Here is a 21,934-nt window from a genome sequence, read left to right on the forward strand (position 1 = left end):
TAAGCTGTGTGCTGAGTTTGCAAGGCCTCAAGCATAAGGCTTGTCGGGCTGGCTTTGTCTGAGCTCCTCTCAACCTGCCTGCAGCTTTGTTCTGCTCAGTTTAACTGTGACAGCAGTTTCTCTAATTGACCAAGTGCCTGAGGCTAAATAGTTTTACTTTTGGCTATGAACAACTCAGTAATGGTCAGTTAAAAAGAAAAAAGAGAAAAGAAAAAAGCAAAGCTGGAGGGACAAAGCTGATTTTAGAAGGTAACAAAGTAGTAATATCTAACATACATAGACTGCACCATATATAGTGAGTTCAGATGTAACCTGGAGCTGCAGATCAATGAAGAAAGAGAAAAGTGTAAAAGCATGTTAGCAAACATGTAAAAATGACCCCAAGTGGATCCTGGGGAGGGCAAGAAGAAACCAGCAACATCAACATCGTATTCCTCCCAATGAAAGGACTTCAGAGGCTGACAACTTATGGAGTTACTCTCCCCAGCAGTCAAAAACTGCTGAATTAGACCAAGAGGAGCAATGGAAGGGTGAGTATAACATCTGGAAAAGAGACAGAAACCAAGAAATGTGTGTATATTACAATTTTAATTGTATTATTACTCTTACTGTGACTTTCTGTATTCTAACTGCATTATCATTCTTCTTTTGTATGCAATAATTATATCTAGATGAATGATGATTGTTGAGTTAGACTAAGATTTTTATTACACTAACAACAAATTGTTGGCTTTACTTACATATATATGGTGTGCTTTCTTTTTGCCCATAAACAAGTTTTTTTTAAGTAACACTATAGAACCTTTCTTTCCATTCTGGAATCCTTTCCATTTTAAAATGGGAGGTTGTCTTGATGATTGCTAACAAATATTTTTAATATAGACTTTTTAATGTCTCTTCATAATTAACGTGAGGAATATTTTGTAATAAAAAGCTCATAAAAATACATACAAGGATGCCACACGAGACTTTTCATTGTTCCTGGTACATGACAGTGTCAGGTCCCTCCATTTTGTGAGGGGTTTTGTTGGTAGAAGATACACAAAGTTGTTCTGCTGTTGAAGCACGCCAAGAAGTCATTTTATTCCAACCTCTCTGATGCCTCACAACTGCTGCTGCCGCCACCATGTTTAATCTCTGTAAAGAGACAAAAATTAACAATATTCATAGTTATTTATAAGCCGTATATACTCTGTGACTTCCAAATTGTACACCTGTAAGAATTCTAGGTTTTAATTTTTAAAAGGTTACCTTCTGCAGTTTGAAAAGTCCATATCCCCACCCTCAAAAGTGTGTACGAAGCGTTTATTCATAGCAGCGTTCAAGTCTTGATTTGTTGATAAACTGCGTTCATCCTCATGGTTTGGCCAGGAGATGGCAACCTAGCCAGCTTTAATGAGCATGAAGTTGTCTGAAGCTAAATAAGGAGAATAAACAAGCTTTTTACAAAGTGATCTCTTTAGTAAGTCTTACAGGAAGCTGAGGAGAGTTTTAAATCTGAATGAAATCCCAGGAGAGAAGTGAGTATTTAGGACAAGTTTGTCCGTTTGCTGACATCCTATCTTGGATGTAGCTTTTGCATATGGGTTGGATTATGCTGGTGTGGTGGTAATATGATAGCTTTTTATTTGAATGAGGCAAATCAATGATTAAAAAACAAGGTGATAATTAGAAGTATATACACTATATATAGAGATTTTTCTTTTGTTTCTGAATACCTGTCTCTATAAACAAAGAAGGCTTTACTAATGTTGCATTTTTATAAACATCGGATTTTTTTCTCCCTTTCCCTTAGAATTAGAAGCAACTTCAGGATGGCTAGAGGAACACAGTGATTCCCTTCCCACAGCAGCGGCAATCCATAAACAGGAGTATTAGTCTACTTGCGTCTTTCTGTATCAACCAGCAGTCCTAATGCCTTTGGCATGTAGCAGAAAAGTGGGGAAAGAGCCTGAGCCCTCGTGTTATCTGGAGTTTGAAAAGGTGTGAATAAGATCCTGAGGAAAGAGAAAGAACACAGATAAAACAAGTATTGACCCTTTGATTAGAAAGGAAGACTGAATCTAATTGGTAATTATATAATCTCCTTGTTAATTTTGGAAACTGTCTTCACTTTCTGAAGCTTTCATGTTGAATTTTGAGAGTACCTTTGGTAAACCTGGTCCATGTATGAGTGGTGTTATGTAAATAAAAAATGCCCAATGGCTTCCACATTTGAAATGTTAATGTGTGAAAAACACTGATCCCTGCTTGAATATTTACGCAGAACAAAACTTTTCTAAATGTGAGCATGCCATTGCTGTAAGATAAATTACCAACTATGAGAAATCAGTCGGCAGGGAGCTAAAATCAGCGCATCCTCTGGGAGTTGCTGCAAGCTAACACCACATGTGAAGCACGGACTAAGATCTGTCCTTTGCTTGGTCTTAGATGCCACACTCAGAGCTGCAGGAAGTCACCTCTCTCTACTTGGTATCCACAGCCTGAAAGCAATGTCTCACCCTTTTCCCCAAATAAATACAGTGCATTCCTTTCTCTTCAAGGGAAAAAGATAAAAAAAAAAAATGCCTACCTTACATATAAGAATTTCTGGTTCCTACAAGAGGTAGGAGAGCCTAAGTTAGTACCAGGTACTGATCTGAAGGCTGTCTGTGTGTTTGAGATTAGCCACTTGTTGATTCATAGACAGTAATGCAACTTTGGGGAAACTTAGAAGCAACAGGGACTGGAATCCAAAACTCCTCAGGTAAGCGCTTGAGCCAGAAGACCACATCATACTTTATTTTCCTAGTGCTCTGACTTTAGAGCCAGTGACTCTTGGCCATCATTAATGGGAGAGGGAATGCCCCATATTTGTATTAGTGGATAGCTGGGTGTTTGGGGCACTGTCTTGATACGTGAAAAAATGTGGATTTCGACAGCTTAGGCTGAGCTGAGAGCTGAGTCTGGTTCTCCCATTTCTTAATGAACACTCCAGCCAGTAAGCTATTATGGAAAGGGGAACAACCATCATTACTACCTCATCTGAAAGAAAATGATAGATGCCACCACATATTGTAAAGACTTCATATGACCAGTCTGTTTGGTATGTTCTGGGTTAGGCCCTCTGGAGATGGGGACAGAAGAAAGGTTCCAGCTGGACCAAAGAAAATCCAAGTGAAACACAGGCTGCTTGGCATTATGGTGACTGGGGCAGTTCTGGAAAACTTAAAGTAAAAACGTCAGCCGTGTCTGTGTACAGGTAACAACTGAGTAAGGCTTTTATGGATCACAGCTCAGATATGGGCTTCTTGTCTCATTTAGGTGAATAATTTTTTGGTTGGAGCTGAGGTTTCAGAGTTCCAGATAAAGGTGAGCACAGCTATTACTTTGCAGAGCATGCAACCCTGCAGCAATCAGGTGTTTGAGCAGTGAAAAGAGACAGTGAACTAGTCAGGCAAAAGAGTTAGGGGATCTACATGGATCCATGTATTTTATGGAAAATCTGTGCTACAGGTAGTTCTGAAAAATATGTCTAAAGGTTTATGCAAGGCCAAAATCAACTTCAGTCATTAGTGATTTACTGTACTACTAAGTATCAATGTGTTTCTTGTTTCTGTTTCTGTCCTGGCTGTCTGTTTTCCTTGTATTACACACTTGGCATTTAGTCTGTGTTGTATTCACAGACTTTCTCTTGGCAAGAAAGAAAAAGGTTGGATTGAAGCTGCAATATGGTAACTAAGGAATTGGAGTACTGATTTATAGGCTGGTCCTTTGTTTTCTAGTAAGGAAAACATTTTTTTTATTTTTAAAATTTAATTGCATCTATATGCTTCAATTAGGCAGAAATGATCATTGAATAAAGTAAGTGTGGGGGAGTGCTTAAAACAGAGTAAGTGAAGGTAAGAGAAGAATATATTGAAGGCCTTTCTGTAGCTATCTTTGTAAATTGCCTGACAGAACATAGGAAAATTCTGACATTTCTAGAATCCTGCTGCTTCAGTTTTAGGGAAAGCTGCAGCTGGGTTGGTTGGTATCTGAGAGCTGCACTGCAGAGCAGCAAACATACGAGCTTCTTGGAAAACACATGAGCAGAAAAGGGCTAGAAAAAGCAACAACTGCAGTTGTATTTAACACAAAAGCTTAATTTACTTGAGTGTTCAGAGCACACACAAGAATATGAATGGCTTCAAAAATATTTACACATTTTAGAGATAAAATCTGTATGTGTACTTTTCTTTGGAGCTGAAACGGATACCTGCTGACAAAGAATTCTCCAGGTCATTAGCTTAGCCAAATAATTGTCTAAAATGTAGCTTACATTATTAATAATGCAAATGTACTTATTATACCATAGTAAGTGACAGAATCACTTTAAATACCGTACTTTATGCTGGTTACAATTAGCCTAGTTTAGCATGTAATTACTATGTTTGACAGCAGCAGTTGTGCCATTTCATTGTCTGGGTTTTTCTCTGCAGGGAAGAGTACCCTGTAATTAATTTTACAGAAAGTCGAAGTGAAACATTGAGCGATATCTTTGCTACTCAAATTCTTCCAAATAAAATATGACCCTAAGAAGCAGGATCCAGGATATAAAGGTTGCATTGTTACTTTTATCCAGCACACAAGCCGCCACCTACATATCAGAACAAGTGGATGCTATGATATTGAAATGCCTTAGAAGGCTCATTTCTTCTATCATATTTCCCCAAAGGCAGCTTGTCTGTGGCCATAGCATCTTTGTGATTGAGAAAGATCAAATAAAAGCTTATAAATTTATTAAAAGTGCTCTTGAGACTTCACATTAGTATTATTTTATAATATTCTGTTTCTAAATGTCAGGCCTTTTATCTTTGCAGTTTTTATAGTGCTTTTCATCTGATGGTTTACTCTGTAAACTAACTGAATCCACCAAATTTTGTAGGAAGCAGGAAAATCACAAAGAAGAATTACTTTAACAGGTATGGTGGAAGTAAAACAGATGTATACCTTATTGCATAAAATTGGCCCCAAAAGCACAGGTCTCCACTGACAAAGCTAGAGAAGCATGCTATTAATGGTAATAGCGTAGTGATCTAATGAAATACCCACCATAGGAGAGAGAGAGGGTAACGTGTCATGTTGCACAGGAGGTAATTTCCACAGACTTAAATCCTATGGCTGTATGTACTCTGCAGTCATTGCTGGTACTGCAGCTCACAGAGGTGTATCCAACCTTTAACCTCATTAACTTCAGATTTGTTTCTTGCAAGGTGACCACGGTAGGCTGGAGCTCCGTGTGGGATAGTTCTCCACTTCTGGAGCAGGCTGTGCTCTCCTGGGACCTGAAGGTGACTGCAGTGTCAGCAGTCTCGGACACAGTGTGAGAGGTCTAACTTCGCTTCACACGTGAGGGCAGTGGAAACTATGCAGTGTCCTAAAGTGAATGCTTAATAAAACACAGTAATCACCAACATAAAACAGTTTGAGTTTGGGGATAAAAAGAAAGTGCAGGATGATTTCAGCCAAGCAGAATGTCATTATCAGAGAATGAATTTGTGTAGGCACTAGGATCAACATGCCCAAGACTATCTTAGGAGCGCTGCCAGGGTATTAAGAAAGATGCCAGAGTACCACCCTCTGAGTAACTGATGCTGATATTTAGCATTTCTGCTATGAATTAGTACATTTCTAAGTAATTTCCAAATAATTATTCATCCCCCTATTGCAGCAGGAGTTCAGGGTCCTTAACTAAGGACTAGAGCAAATAGCAAATCACAAAGCTCTGGTCCTGGAACTGTTGCCAGACTGGCAGAATGCTTTAAGGATACTTCAAAATATTTTAAAATCATTATTTTAAAAATATTTGTTTATAAACTTGCAACAAACATCAAGGCAAATCATTTCTTGCTCTCTCATATTCTGGTATACAAGAGGAGAGCAAGCGGCAACTCCTTCCCTATGTCTCAGGGCAGACTGAGACTGTCTTAATGCTGAATGGGATATGCAGAAAGGGGAGTCAGTGTTGCAGTTTATATCCAAAAGACCTATCCAGGATAGCCAGTCTAAGGAAAACAAGCAGTGTTTTGCCGTTTGCTGGGTGGAGGAATTATCCCATTTCTCATGCAAAGTTATGGAACTGCTTCTCTCAAATCTGAGATGCTGAGGGCGAGACATAATCACTTATTGGGGGATCTATTTTCTGCTACCTATTGCACGCACTCGCAGCATGGGAACGTGGCCGCTTTTGTACGTGGTGCTCTGTGGCCCCATGTGCCAGGCACAACTCGTTGGCCCACAGAGCAAGGGTCCAAGGCAGTGGGCTGCGGGGAGCCTGGCTACCTTGTTAACAGCCTTGTTGAAAGGTGTACTTGCGAGTTTTTCAGTTGTGCCTGCGTGCTGCAATCCACCTGCTCCATCACACACTCCTTTCTGCTTCCCAACCCCTCTGCTGCGTATCAAGAGCCAAGGCTTGTGTTCTCGTACTGGAGAGCAGAAAATTGAGAGCCCTCTCATGGGTGTGGTTTCTGAAAAGCGTTACGATTTTAATTGAAAATCTTAACGTTCTCTAATCAGGAACGTTTCAGTTCTTCTTTGACACGCTTCTGCTCTAACACTGTGTATTTTATTTCAGGTTTCTGTATTGCCCTGGGGATTACTCCTATGGGCCTGGTAACATGAGTACGTATGTTACACTGCGGGACTGAACGCAGTCCAAGTTTCTGCAGGGATGGCCGCAGGCGCTCTGCTCTGCAGAGGCAGGCAGTGCCGAGGGCCTCCATCAGCCAGCGCACGGAGGTCACACGGGTCTGCTGGCGCTGCACGCCCGCCTCTAACTCCGGCCTGCGCCTATCGCCCTCGGTGTCTTCAGGCTGCCGGTGCCTCGTCGCCCTTGCGGCCTCCCGGCGGCGGGCGGCCCCACGGCGGGCGGCAGCGCGGCGCGGGCCCGTCACGCCGCGGCGGGAGGCGCCGCCGCCGCCCCCGCCGCCGCCGCCGCGCGCGGGCTCCCGCCCCGCGGCCCGGGGCCGCCCCCGCCGCCGCCCGCCCGCCGATAGGCCGCGCCGCGTGGCCCGAGCGGCGCCGCCGGCCCAGCGCCCTCCTCCGCGCCGCCGGCGGCCCGCGGCGGGCCCCGCGCGTAGGTCACGCGGTGCCGGAGGCGGCGGCACAAAAGCGGCCGCGCCGGGCTGGGCCGCGCCGCGCCGGCGAGCCTCGGTCTGCAGGGCGAGGATGCGGGGCCTGGCGGCGGCCGCGGCCGCGCTGCTGCTGCTGCAGAGCGCCGCCAGCTCGGGCGCCGCGGGCAGAGGGCGGCGGAACGTGGATCCCGAGACGAACATGAACATCGTGAGTGGCGCGGGCGGGGGGGGGGCAGCAGGTGGCCCCGCGCAGGGGGCGGCGGTGCGCAGCGCGCGCGCGCCTCGCGCCCGACCGTTAAACCGCCGCCCGGCCCGGCCCGGCCGCCTGCCCCGCGCTGCCCCGGCCCAGCTCGGCCAGCCCCAGGTGCCCGTGCCGCCTCCTGCCCCTGTCCTCCTCCTCCTCTTTTCCCTCGCTCCTCTGTGCGTGCCCGGAGGCGCCGCCGCGGCAGCCCAGTCCGCTCTCCCCCGCAGCCGCCTAAGGCTGTCACCCTCCGTCCTTCCCCCTCCTCCTGCCACAGTAGCCAGCTCCAGTAAGTATTTACTGTCAGTCGCTCTTCTCTCTCCGCTATCTTAACTGTGCCGCCGCCGCTCGTGTGTGCGGAGATGCCGCACCCCAGAAGTGTTTATGGTCCGCCTGAAAAGCAGCGGTCAAGTCCTTCGTGTCATCCAAATCTCATCCCGGCATTGAAAATAAGTCACTTGGTCTAAAACTAGTGAAATTCAGTCTTAAAATCATTCTGGGATTAATGTCCGCATAGATGACTAAAGATATGTTTAAAATAAATAACATGCTCTGCTTAAATTTTCTACCCAGACAAAGCATTTCTCTTCCTTGTCCTACAGCCTAAGAGTATATCTGCTGCATTTTTTTTTACCTTTTCTCAAAGCAGAGTTGGCGTCATTAAAAACAATTAAATAGCAAGTTACGTATCTTTAAGGAGTTTGGGCCTGATGCAACAAATGACAATGATAAAAAGGCTGAGATGCAAGTGATGAGAGAGAAAACTATTGATGAAATCATAGTATTAAGAAAGTGTGTTTTTTGTTGTTACGATCATTTTCTTGTGTGGTTTGTCAGCATGCTTATTTAAAGGCTATACAACAAGAAGATTTTAGGAGAGAGAGAAGTAAGAAATGGCACTTGAAGCTACGAGCTGAGGTGGTACCGTCAGCAGCTTGCACATGCAAAGAGCATGAGAACAGTGTTTCGAAGTTGTTGTGTCTGTAGTTCACTTCTGCATGTGTCTAAATGTGGGCGTGTTCCCTGTGTAGCAGAATTAGGCATAAAGTTCATATCCAAATCTGAAATACTCTTAAAATCTTTCCCTTCAGAAGGGAGATGAACTCCTCCCTCTGTACACCACTGTGGCACTCGTGGCTTTTGGTATGATCACTTGTTTATTTCTGGAAAATACTGTTTTTCTTGAAAGAAGGCATTGTTTTCTATTTTTATCTGCCACTTCGGAGTCTCAGTCCTTTGCCCTGTTAGCGTGATCTCCTTTTCCCAGACTGCTTTTCAGTGCTCTGATCTCCCTTCTCACTCTAAGTGTCTCACTACTGAGACAATGGAGTCCTCCCAAACTGCTGAATTAGGGTTGTCCTCTGGGTATGTCCAGACTCTGTCAGGATGAGTCTTAGAAGAAAATCTGTCCACACAGAAGAGGTGAATGTTAGGGCATATTCGTACCGCATACTTTAGTTTTACATCACCTTCTGTCCAAGGGTCTCAGAGTACCTTACAAATGTTAATGAATTAAGGAGCATGACAGTCTGTCTCCAAGCTGGTTTCTTTTCTTTCTTTAGAGTCAAATTATTACCTTCAGGGGATACCCTAGTGAGGAATATGAAGTGACAACAGAAGATGGATATATCCTTTCCATTAACAGAATTCCATACGGAAGAAAAGGTTACGGGAGGAACAAAGGTAAGATGTATTTCTGCTAGGAGAAAAGGAAAGTCATGAGAAAGATTGGTTTGCTTTACAAAATTTTTGTGCCTATAATAACCCAAACAAAGATTAAAGTCTGAATGACCTGGGCAATGAGAATGTTTTAACGGTGAGTATTATAGCTAAAATAGATATATGTAGAGTGGCTTGAGTAAAGGAAGGGAAAGGATTTAGAAAGCTGTATTTTCTTGACATTTCTATCTTTTGACATCAATGCAAATTCTATGTTGGTGTTGTTTGACTTCTGAGGGACCATCTGCCTGAATTTGCTAATAAATAAAAAACACTGGGTGAGATTTGTTTTGTTTTTTCCCCCAAGTAATAAAATATTTTGATGCGAGATTGATTGTAATGCTGCTGTGTTGTTTCAAACCACATTTTTGAAGATACTTTTTTATACAAACGAATTTTGTTAAAAATTACCTGACCATTTTCAGAAGTAGAGGCAGTTCATATTTTTCTTCTGATGAAATATAACTAAACAACAAAAAGTCTCGGCAGAACATTCACCAAATAATTACAGTCTCATTCCTGTATGAAATAAGAATTAATTTGTTAATTTTAACCTTTTTGAAGCTGCCTTTGCAGAAAATAACAAGCTAGAACAATATTGCGTGCTACTGTGGTGTCATATTATACACAGGTATAACAGGTATAATAGGTAAACATTATAATAATAATAAAATCCCTTCAGGACATGCTGAGTACAACACGTTTTTCAAATACATTGCAAATTAGGATACCTAACAGGTTGTTGATAACAGTCAGCCCAGACTACATTATTTTGATAAAACTACATGTGATTTGATAGAGGAAATTGAAGAAGAGAAGTGGTATATGCCATCAGAGCTATTTCAAGCTGTAAGAATTACTATGAAAGCTGACATAAAACTGTGGGAAGGGATGCAGAGGGTGTTTGGGTGGTAAGTCATGGGGAAAAGAAGGAAGAGGGTAGTGTAAGCTGAGACTAAGTGGTAGGGAGAGATATGGACGAAGGTTTTTGCAAGGACTCAAGGGGATGCTTTGAAAACAAGACAAAAAGTGTATGTGGAAGAAGAGACAAACCTTTAACTTGCTATACTCTAGATACAGAAATGGCATTCATGTACCGAACAGCAATCACTGAAATTGACAGACATCAATTATGTCACCACTCTACAAATAATTCTACATACAAACACACACATGCAACAGCTGCCCATTTGCATGGAGACTGTAGGTATCTTATGGATTACCTTTTGAGCTTAAAAACCTGCAGTGAGGAGTATAAGCATGCAGCTCACATAACGAAAGAGTGATTGTCCTTCAGCCTCGGGTATGAAAAAGACCTATGAGAAAAGACCTAGCTACCAAAGGCCAAACAGGAGTCTTCTTGACCTTAACTGTTGGTTTGATATGGACTAGGATGTTTGCCCTAACTATTATCACTTAGAAGTGTGTGAACATCTGTCTATGGATGATGCCAGTCAAACCATAGTCTCCGTACCTAAAAAAAAAAATCAGGAAAGTCCCCAGGGAAAAGATTGCCTTTGTAGGTGTTGATTTTGTTGGCTCTTTCATCTATGACATAAGCAAACAGAAGTCTCCTGACCTGTGGGAATTCTCCACATTCCCCTTGACACACCCTCGACCCCAAGTTCATGTTTTGCAAAGTACCCTAATTTTAAAAACAAGGATTACTAAGCACATTGAAGGAAGTATGATCTCCTAGAAGAAGAATGAACATTTCAAAGTTCATGTTGATCTAAAGTTTTTATAGACCTGGTATCTTTTCTCAGAAGATACCATTGATGTGTTACTGCTGACCTAGTATACGTATGCCATAATTCTTCTTGTGAAATACTTACTTAATGTGAATAGAATCCACTGGAGTTTTTTATCACATGATGTTTTGGAAAAAAACAAACAAACAAACTATACCTGTGGTTTCACAGCTAAAAAAAAAAAAGTGGGAAAATGTCTGGACAGCTTCAAACCAAAACATCAGTGATTTCAGTTTCAGTGTTAGGTAAAAATGTAAAAAAAAAAAAATAATAATAATAATGAAAAAACACCTGCATGGCATGAGTAAATAGGATGTGGAAATAATTTCTTCTTCAACTTCTTTGTTTGTCAGCTGTAAGTACTTGCAGTCTTAAAATTTGGTTCTGTTGCTTAATTATTTTCGGTAAGCTTATTTTTGCCCCTTACAGTTATAACTTTAAGAAGCCTGTATTAGTGAAAGGAATTGCAGCTGTAATACTGAAAGGGGCCATGATGGTAGGAATGGAGTTATTTAAATTTTGAAGTGTGTTTTGCATTTAGAATTTCAGGGGAGGGGAAATGATTAGAAAAAAATACTCTATACAGGAGAGAATAGTTTATGATTCTCCCTCCCTCATACCACCTTTGGGGATTTTAGGAACAAAGGTTTTACAAAGTTATCATTGTCCATGTCAGTTTATTGTATGATTGAGCATTTCATGTGTAGATCTGCTGATTGCTTTATAAGTGAAAAAGGAGCTGGCAGAAATTGGTGGCTAATTGGTGGACAAAATTAAAGCATTAGAATAGATAAACACTTTTTATCCTTCCTGTTTTATGAAACATGGGAGTAGCAGCCTGAGGGGGGAGTTTTTCAAAAAACAGAAGTTGGTGGATCTGAGTTAAATAAAAGGGAGGGTGAAAAGACGTCAAAACTAAAAATGAACATTGTTGAAAACAAGTTTAGTGTTAGTTCTGAAAATCCTGTGTGCTGTTAATAAAACAACGAAGTATGGTAAGAACAGTGGAGTAAAAAGTGGAGGTGAATTCTACTAGGTCTAGTGCTGGCTTGACTTTACCAGGAATTTTCTGATTGCAGGAACTGTGCACAACAGTTGGTTTTGTGGTGTTGTTGGTGGTTTTGTTTGTTTGTTTGTTTTAACAAAATGGGGAAGGCAGGCACTAAGAAGGTTCCTCATCACAGATACAGAGGTTGCTGGGAGGGTGGAATATTTATAATTTGGGTTTTGGAATCCACAGCAAATGTCTATGGACATGACCTGGAATGTAAAGTTTGGCAACAGAGGTATTTGTGATTTGGCTGTTTCTGCTGAAAGATCTAAATTCGTATTATCAATGGAGAAAGTATTGGGACAGTTTAGTGTTATAGAATGATGTGTTATTAAAGTAGAGAAAATATTAACTCTTTTCAGTTGCCCCATGTGACAGGACAAGAGGCAGTGGGCAGAAATTGAACCACAGGCAGTTCCGCCTGAATGTGAGGGGGAATTTCTTCACTGTGCGAGTGACGGAGCCCTGGAACAGGTTGCCCAGAGAGGTTGTGCAGTCTCCTTCTCTGGAGATCTTCAAGGCCCGCCTGGATGCAACCCTGTCTAACATGCCCTAGGTGACCCTGCTTGAGCAGGGAGGTTGGACTAGATGATCTCCATAGATCCCTTTCAACCTTACTGATTCTATGGTTCTATGATTGCAAGATCCAGAGAAAGGTCTTTGTGTTTCCTGAAGTTCATTTTTCTCCAAAAGGATTATATGTTGTTTAAGTGTCTTCGCTTATAAGCAGGAACCTTCAGGGTTTTTATCTGCATTGAACACAAATCCATATTTTCCCTTTTAGGGATGGGGGATCAGGGGAGAGACTTCCTAAACTTCATGCATGTCCTGACCTTGGCTCTTTTCAACTACTTAAGGGGAGAAAGGCCTTTGAAACATTGATTTCCTTTTTGGCTACTCATACTGCTCTTTGGAGTTTTAGTCATAGAAGGGAGTTGGATAGTGATAATATCAGTACCTGTTGCAGAGATACTGCATTTCCACAGTTCAGCATCCTAATTTGTTTTTGTCCTTATTTTTCAGATCCAAAGCCTGCTGTATTTCTGCAGCATGGTTTGCTTGCAGATGGCAGTAACTGGATCACAAACTTGGATTACAACAGCCTTGGCTTTATGCTGGCAGATGCTGGTTATGATGTGTGGCTAGGGAACAGCAGAGGGAACACCTGGTCAAGGAAACATACACACTTCACAGTGAAGCAAGAAGAATTCTGGATTTTCAGGTAGCCTCATCTGGTAGTGGAGCTAAAGAAAAGCATACTTAATGTTTGTGAGCAGGCTCTTCTTTTGCCTGTCATCTCAGTTCAATCATATTGTGAATGTGTAACATTTTTTCTGGGATATATGCTGCCACATACGTAGCAGTAAGGGGAGTTTTATGGTCAATATAGTGGCCCTCACAGATGATCAGCAGAACTCTCATTGCTTTTGGCAGTTCTTTATGTGAAGATTCAATCACCAGAGTGTTCTGCTTCGTCTAAAGGAAGCTTTTCTTTATGCCTAGACAACGTATGTACTATGCGATAAAGCTCTATGTAGCTGTTCCACACTGATAATTTTACTTATACAGCCAAATTCTTATCTTTGCTTGTAGCTTTGATGAAATGGCTAAGTATGACATTCCAGCCTTTGTGGACTTTATTTTGAAGAAAACTGGCCAGGAACAAGTATTTTATGTTGGCCATTCACAAGGCACCACAATGGGTATGTGAAGAGATTAGCATTCATTAGAACATGCTGTGTATGACTTGATATCAATTTCATGTATCTAGTTTAATGATGAAAAATAAGGCTCCAGTAATATACTGCTTCTGCTTTTTAGCTCTTTCTGGGAATATTCATTAACATTAAATAGAAAAGAATTAACCTATATGTGCTTATTTAAACTAAGAACCTGTGAAAATAATAAATTGAATTCAAGGTAGCCACAAGTACAGTTCCTGTTCAAAGAAATATTTTGAGTTATACTTAATGAGATCTAGAATCATCAGGAGTATGTGGAATAAAAATTTCCCTTTCCAGAATATTTTGCTAAATGCATGGCCTGATTTTTAGACTTGTAGATACAAAGAACTATAAGTGTAAGGTTAATTAGTATGTTATTGATGCCTGATTTTCAGAAGAAAACAAATCCTTATGATATGCTGAATTTAATTTGTGTTCTCTAGTAGCTAGATTAATTTAAAATACCTAAACTGATGCTAAAGACAACAATCAAACTAAAACAGTACAGTACTATTTCTAGAGTGGTAATAATCTAAAAATATCTTTGCACACTTGAGATTTTAGATTTTACAGATTCACAGCCGGCTGAAATTCTGATCTAACTTGTATCAGTGAGACTTGCTAATAATTTTTGTATTATTTACAGCTTTCATTGCTTTTTCAACTCTACCAAACCTAGCTAAGAAAATCAAAATGTTCTTTGCCTTGGCACCAGTAGCTACGATCAAGTTTGCCACTAGTCCTCTGGTAAAATTGGGAGTGTTTCCTGACCTGCTGCTCAAGGTTTGTATTTCAGTATAAATGTTCTAAGCCAAATGAAGAATGTCTCTTTCTGGTTGAAAGCAGGACAGTAAAGAACGTTAATAGTTGTGGATTAGAGATTAACATATTCCACAAGAGTACTAGGACAATTTTTTCTGTAATAACACTATGGAAGTCAGCAGTGGCTCCTCCGGCTTTACTACTGCCTAACATGACAATTTGTATGTTTAAAATAGTATTTGCAAGTACAGTATAGCAGAACAAAATTATCATTACTGACTTACCTAAGTAAGACTTACATATGTCTAGAATGTAGCTACAAAAATCCCAGGATTAATTAAATAGCTGGTCTGTTTTAGGAGAGTCATATGATAACTTTATATAGAATGTGTCTGAATTTCCATGAACTTTAACGTAGTTGTTTCTCAATTAACCATTTAGTATTGGAAGAGTATTCTTCATAGGATGATTAAGAGCAGCAGCTTTATTTAGGTGCTGTGAATCATCCTCTAGAAGAGCTTACCATTTTCTACTAAGAAGAAAAAGAATGTAGGCAGACTGGCAGGCTGCAGTAGGTGCCCAAAGTCAGACATTGTGAACAGCTAATGTGTCAATTCTAACCATCCTGTTCCTTTGCACCACCCATGGAAATTCCCACACAGAGCTATTCATTCTATGAGATGAACCCTTTTCAGATTTGTACCTTGTACAAATTTAATGCATGTGTGTGTGTGCGTGTGTGCATTACTAGTTTCCTTCTCCAGAGGCAATTAGCATAAAAATCATGCTAACAATTGTCATCTGCTGTTCCTCATGTAGTGAATTTGTCTAAACAGGATAGTTGTTGGCTGATGCCCTTATGTAAGGCATTCAGTTTTACAGCAGTACAGATGTTCTTGTTGTTCTAGGGAACTTGATTGTCATGATGACTTACAAAAAAAACTGAGTGTAGGAGTACATGACAGCCATGAACCCGTTGGTCAGGCATATCCTTAAAGGGCTGTTGCTTAAGGGCTCAGTGGGCCATTTTGAAATCCTTGGAGATTTTAGAAACAGCAAGAGGAAGTGGCCACTGCAGCTCATGCAACTTGATTTCTTGCTTGGTTAGAAGAGAGGAAGTTGCAAGTACAAAGGCCACTTACTAGCACATGCAGCTTGAAATATTTTAGCCTTAATTCTAATGACAAGAGTCTGTGCAGTAGTCCTGTGAAAGACTGAGTTTAAAATCGGTTGGAATTTGAGGTTAGGTTTGAAATTATTGAATGTCTCTGTTTTTATATAATTTTTGTGGGGGTAATTGCATCATTTGTAGAAGAAGTACTTATTTTGACATTTCCATTGGACTGTAAACAAGATCAATAAGAGGATAGATCATTTTCATACGACTTACCTTTCATCAGTGCAAATGGGAATAGTTACCTCAAGAATACTGTATGAAAACTAACACAAAATCATCTTATACAATTACATGTTTGTTCCTTGTGTTTGTTGTTTTGTAGGATATGCTTGGAAAGAAACAATTCCTTCCTCAGAATTCCTTGCTGAAGTGGCTTGCTACCCATGTTTGCACTCACAGACTTCTTGATGACCTTTGTGGCAACATATTCTTTCTTCTGTGTGGTTTTAATGAGAGAAACTTGAATATGGTATGTTTTGATGACTTTGAACAGTTAACTTACTGTGAACTCTGACACACTATTGACTGTCTATCACTGAACTGCTTGCTCTTTACATGCATTTAAAAAAAAAGATTCTTCACTGTACAGAATTAGGATGTATATCTTTCTTAGTGTTGATGGGAATTTGACTTCAAAGTTGTCCGATTGAAATGGATAGAATTAACCTTTTGAAAAGCTACTAGAAAATTAAAATAAATTCTTTTAGAACTGTTGGTGAAACAGGTAAGAAAAGTGCATTAATTTCGTGGATGATTGAGCAAGTGTTTCAGTCCTTTTGCAAAGAAGAGAGGAATAAAGATACTGATTTCCACTACTATTAAGAGAACTATTGATACTTCTAAAATTTTTTTTGGTGGATATGTGCAGTTATTTTTTGAGGCCAGTCTCTGCTGATACCTTCAACTGTTGTCCTAGTTCCAGAGGGGCAGTTTGTAGGATTTTTGTTTTTTAAAAGCTCATTAATAGCAATTGACATGAGAACACCGTTTTTTATAATGCTTCTTGAAGTGTTTCTTACCTCCCAGAAATTAGTGGAAGTTACTGTTAGTATACCCCACAGATGGATGAACTCTTAGGAGGCTTTATTTTAGTGGAGTAAGATGGAATCAGCATTATTTTCTTCATTATTCTGTCTGCCAAAGACCACATTTTGTGTATTTTACAACAAGGTGAAGGCATGGGTTATTGCCTTATTTCTTGCCCAGTGCATACAGTTTTCATGGTTTTAGTGGTGGATAATAATTTTTTTTGTCTGCTAGAATTTAAATTGTATTTCCCGTGCATGTTATGTACTGGCCTATGAAATTTTGAATCACCTTAGACTGGCAGCTACTAGTGTAGATGTAGAAAAAGTCTAGGTTTCTGAGGAGGTGCATCTAAATATTAGTTAATATACTCCCAATTCTTACAATATTAGCACTTTTGAAAAGTGGTTTTAAGTATATAGTGCTTAAAGGATATTCTTATCATGTTCAAAGTTCAGCTGTAAAAAATTTTGTGTTAAATTATTTTTTGTTTTTGTGTGTGCATATATATATATGTATGTGCACACATGTATATACTTTATTTCTCCATGTGGTTTTAGTTTTCATTTTCTGTGCTTTACATTTTTGCATTCTGCTTATCTGGGGAAAAGAATTAAATGGGTTCCATTTCTACTTCTAGTAACTCTTACTACGGAGAGTTAAATTCATATTAGCAGTCCTTTTGTCTTTGGACTCGCAGTACCCTAGGGAGGGCTTACATTTACATCTCATAGAATGAGTTTGTGGTTATACTTGTGCTTTAAAGATTTGGCTCAAAAAATAACCTCATATTCTAGTTTAAATAAAGTTGGCCAAATGTTCTGCAGTTAATGGTAAGTAATCCTCAAAGCATCTGAACATCTTACCTCTTCAATATATAGCTTCAGTTAACTTTTTTTTAGAACAGTTTTAAGAGGAATGGAAAATTTTCTGTTAGTTGTTCAAAAAGCAATAGTGGGTCTAACTGTTGCACTGTGAGGAATAAACTATGATAATTATCTTGTTGCAGAGCCGAGTGGATGTGTATTCAACGCACTGTCCTGCAGGCACATCTGTACAAAACATGATCCACTGGAGCCAGGTAGAATTTTCAGAATCACAAATGTTCATGGCTTTAGCTTGTTTATAGAATGCTGGTGTCTTCTAATAGAAGTGGGATGAGAATAAAGTATCAGAATATATATATATATATATAATATAGCACAGATGAATTTGTCAGAACAGCAGCTGTTCACTGCAGCTACTTTTATGATAATGACACTGATGCCAGCACCTTCTCGCCTCCCTCCCCTCCATCCCTACTGTGGTATATTTCTTTCAAAGCCATGCTAATTTTAAGTATTTCAGGCCAACAAACAGTACAGGCAGGAAAAGTAACTCGGAGAGATGCTGTGATGAGTGTTTGTTCCCCCTTCAGCAAACCTTGTTTTAATTACAAGACGTATTTTATCCAGTGAAAAGCAGCGGGTTTTCTGTTCTGTATCATTCTGTTTGATTTCATTATATATTTTATTAGTGTATTTATTACAATCATCATTGTACAGTTTCATGCCTGTGATGCATTTGTACCTGATGCTTGCTCGGCAGGCACAGCTATACACAAACAAATGAGAGAAGACATTTGTCATGGAAGCAGTGGTCAATACTACTTGTGATCTTGTAGCTGGGCTTGATAGTCCATTCAGAAGGAATATGGGCCTGAAGTGTTTTGTGGTACATAGCTGCTTAAGTGTTGTCTATAAGGAAATTTGTGAAGACCTTATTTTATTTTATTTTATTTTATTTTATTTTTTCAGATCCCTGTTACATAGACTGCTGTTTCTTTAAAAAAAAATCTTTATTTTTGGTGGCAAATGTCTACAGAGTAGACTTTATAAGAAAGCTTCATTGCTATGTTTATATATGTATTTAGGCAGCTACATAAATATTTCTGAAGTAAGCATGGAGTTGCCACATCCTGGCCTTGGATATGTTAAACTGTTTTCCTTAATCTTTCCTATTTTGCTATGAAAGTGTTTGGAATCTTTAGGGACAAAGCGCAGTCCTACTGAGCATTAATATTTCCCCCGCCTGTGACACTGAGCAAGGCAATGACACTTGTCCTAGTTAATACTAGTGTCTCACAGTTTCCTGTGTCAGTTGCCTTTGTTTCACTGTGTAGGTAAATACTGATCCTACTTTCTCTATTGAAAATGTTTGATAGGAGTGTTGTGATTCTTCTTTGTATGTGTGAGTATTTGTTCATTTCTAGGCTGTAAGATCTGGGGAACTCAAAGCTTATGACTGGGGAAGCAAGGCTGCAAATATGGCTCACTACAACCAGGTAGAGATCTTTTACAGATGTGTTACAGTTCCAGGGAGGCTCAAAAAAAGTGATGTGGGCAGTTCTCTTGTTGCTGCATTAGACTGTGATGTGATTATGCTGTAAGCTAAAGAACCACCTGTGTGGTCCAGTATCCAGACTGAGGAGCTAGTGTGTTCTATGGAAAAAAGACAGGGATAGAGAGTTGTGAGATGATACCTAAGTCAGTAGGTAGTCCATACTTGGACACGCAGTTATGCCTACACAGTGTTTCTTAGGGGTGATCCTTTTGATAAAACGTAATTAGTGTTCTATGTACTTAGATCTTTAGATCCCACTGTACTTCTCACAAGAAGGAACTGACTGTCAGTTCATGTATAGTGCTTATCTTCAGCCTGTTTAATCTCCACCCATGTTTGTTTCTAAATTGCTGTGCACAATATTCAAAATATTTTGTCCCTTGTCAGCTTAGTGACGGGGAAAGATTGCACTATCTTACTCTCAGAGTAATAATCACTTTTAATATTTGATTAGGGCTTTGAAATATTTTAATGAGATACACTCTCTCAGACTTCCCACTACACACTAGCCTTACCCAGCTATCTTGTAACTTCCCCAAACCATGTATTTCCTGTTAGGCATGCTATAACGCCACAGAACTCGAGGAGCTGCATCTTCTTTTGAAATTCAGTACTCTAGCTCCATCTCTGTCTGCCCAAGAGCAAAAGAAAGAAAATGATAATCTGACACATTCCTCTCATGGTTGCTAGTATATTAGCTTACAGTTTAATACTACTATGAAGACTTGTTCTTTCTAATATTTGCATATTTTTTTTCCATTCCTCCCCCCCAGTCGACCCCCCCTTTCTACAAAATAAAAGAGATGACTGTGCCAACTGCTGTGTGGACTGGTGGACAGGACTGGCTGGCAGACCCAAAGGATGTTGCCATGCTGCTTACTCAGATCACAAACTTGGTTTACCACAAAAACATTCCAGAATGGGAACATTTGGATTTCATCTGGGGTCTTGATGCACCTTACCGCATGTATAACGAAATAATGAACTTGATGAGGAAATATCTCTAAACCTGCTGGTATTTCACAAGGGTTAGTTCATCAGAAATTCATCTTTCTGTAGCTTGTGCTTTTTTGGCAGTGATGCTACATTGTTTATTTATGATGCATTTTTAAAATGCCAGCAATGACTACTGAATCGCATTCATATTTGGTTTAGTTTTCTCAGTATTACTGCTCTCTCCTGCAGAAGTCCTCATTGTTTCCTGCTGATTTTGCACACAGTGGCATAATGCTTAGAAAACACCCGTTTAACTTTGCACAAAAGGAGTATTTCATATGCATATAGATTGAGTGACATGTCTAAAAGACAAGTTAGTCCACTCAGCACCTCAGGTGCTTGAAAATTCAAACAATTAGTATTTTGCTATGCGTAAAGCACTGTCATTTCTCAGTATATTGTCATTTCCAAGTACCTGTTAGAGGTTTTCCTTGTACTGCAGTGATCCCATTTGGTGCTGGTACTTTAAAAAGCACTTAGCAACTTTTTTCTGTTATTATTTTAGCCATCTCTTACAAGCTAGCTAAATCAAATTACTTTCTTTTTGAATGTAGCCCAGAAGAACTGTCGTGAAGCCAGACAATGTCACTACTGCTAATTGAAATCTATTTTGGGACTGATTAATTACTGTATTTTTCTTGCTTTTGATGGCGTCCCTGAAGCCGTTCATGTTTCACATACCAGCTATGGATAAGGATTGTTGTTTGCCCTTGCATATTCCTGGAACAAGCCAAATAGTTGAGAGAAATACCACTTTTTGTTAGCTCTGTCAATAGATTATGAGTTTCAAGGAGAATAATGTAACATACTGGTGTTTTGTTTGCACTGGTAAAACGATCACTAGAAAACAAGATTCCCCCCAGTATCCTGCTGGCCAGGGAGGGTCCAAAGCAGTTATTTTGTGACTCAGGTGGCTTCGTTTGTAAGGACTTCCCTCTTAATCAGCTGCTGTTTTGAAGATCTGTTTACCTTTTAGCTGCTTATGTGGTGCTTGTCACCATTTGTATTCAGATACCTCAGAACACCTTGGTAAAACCTGACAGTATTAGTCTCATTTTCCATTTGTCTCAGTTTCCACCTTAAATGGAATATGGCTAAGCCCCCCACTTAAAGGGAGGAAAGGATTCATCTCTGCTTCAGGATTCTGACTTTGGAAGCTCTCACTGTCTCTGGCATAGGTGCCTTGCTCTTTCCAGTGACCTTGTGGAGCGCTTAGGCTTGTAACTTGCATGCAATTCAAAAGAGCCAAGTGTAAAAGGTATGAGGAATCTCCTGAGTGAGTTGTCTTAGTCCAAATCATAATTTCTGTGCCATAGCTGGAGTTCAACCCAGATCTCTGTCCATAATCCTAACAGGAAGAACAGTCTTTTCTGCATGGCATGGCAAATAGTGCATTTTTGACTGAGACAGATTTTTTTTTTGGTAAACAAATTGCAAAAAAGTGCATAAGCCATAAATTAAGTTTGTGGGTTTTTTTTTTTTTTTTTTTTTTTTTTTTTTTGCTTCTAATCCACACTCAGGGAGTCCTCAGGTTTCATTTAAGTTGTGATTCCTACTAGGACCTTTAAGTTCGCTTTTTATTTGTAGCAGCCGTACTTGCTTCATATTGCTGTGCTGAAAAGAAGTCTCTGTAGGAATCCAAAGTGGCTAAAACAGCAGTTGTAACAGTATGTGATATAGCAAGAGCTACGTGCGTAATGTTTATTACGCTTGAGATATTTTCAATAAATCTGGAAGTCCTGCTTGGAGTGGTGTGTTCTGTTTCACTTCATGTTTTTTCATGAATGCATGTGAATTTTGAGGACAGAGAATGCGGAGAATTGAATCTGTTTTTCACAGCTGTTCATCTATACAAGTACAATACCAAATAAAGTAGCCAAGTAAAGTTCAATTTTACTTCTATTGTTAAAGAATCTTTACCTAAACATAAAAGGCCATTCATGTTGTTTCAGGTGACTTTCTGAGACTTCTCTGAGACAAAGTAAGGTATTAATTTTGAATAACTGCTTAC

The 21,934-nt window shown here is 39.8% G+C and overlaps 1 protein-coding gene across 3 annotated transcripts; it reads left to right on the plus strand.

Annotated features, from left to right (window-relative positions):
* Positions 1-1,833: 1,833 nt before the first annotated feature.
* LIPA (lipase A, lysosomal acid type) lies at positions 1,834-21,671 on the plus strand. 3 transcript variants are annotated; one of them, XM_062580540.1, is made up of 9 exons: positions 1,834-1,983; positions 8,898-9,018; positions 12,880-13,078; positions 13,450-13,559; positions 14,227-14,363; positions 15,842-15,988; positions 17,555-17,626; positions 18,797-18,868; positions 19,701-21,671. In XM_062580540.1, the coding sequence occupies exons 1-9, from the start codon at positions 1,915-1,917 to the stop codon at positions 19,932-19,934; spliced, it is 1,161 nt and encodes a 386-aa protein (XP_062436524.1). In that variant the 5' UTR covers positions 1,834-1,914; the 3' UTR covers positions 19,935-21,671. The 3 variants fall into 3 exon arrangements, with proteins under 3 accessions (XP_062436524.1, XP_062436523.1, XP_062436525.1); XM_062580539.1 differs by lacking the exon at positions 1,834-1,983 and adding an exon at positions 7,170-7,302; XM_062580541.1 differs by lacking the exons at positions 1,834-1,983; positions 18,797-18,868 and adding an exon at positions 7,170-7,302.
* Positions 21,672-21,934: the final 263 nt, after the last annotated feature.

The sequence above is a fragment of the Rhea pennata genome, chromosome 7 (genome assembly GCF_028389875.1).
Source record: "Rhea pennata isolate bPtePen1 chromosome 7, bPtePen1.pri, whole genome shotgun sequence".
In the NCBI taxonomy this organism is placed as follows: domain Eukaryota; kingdom Metazoa; phylum Chordata; class Aves; order Rheiformes; family Rheidae; genus Rhea; species Rhea pennata.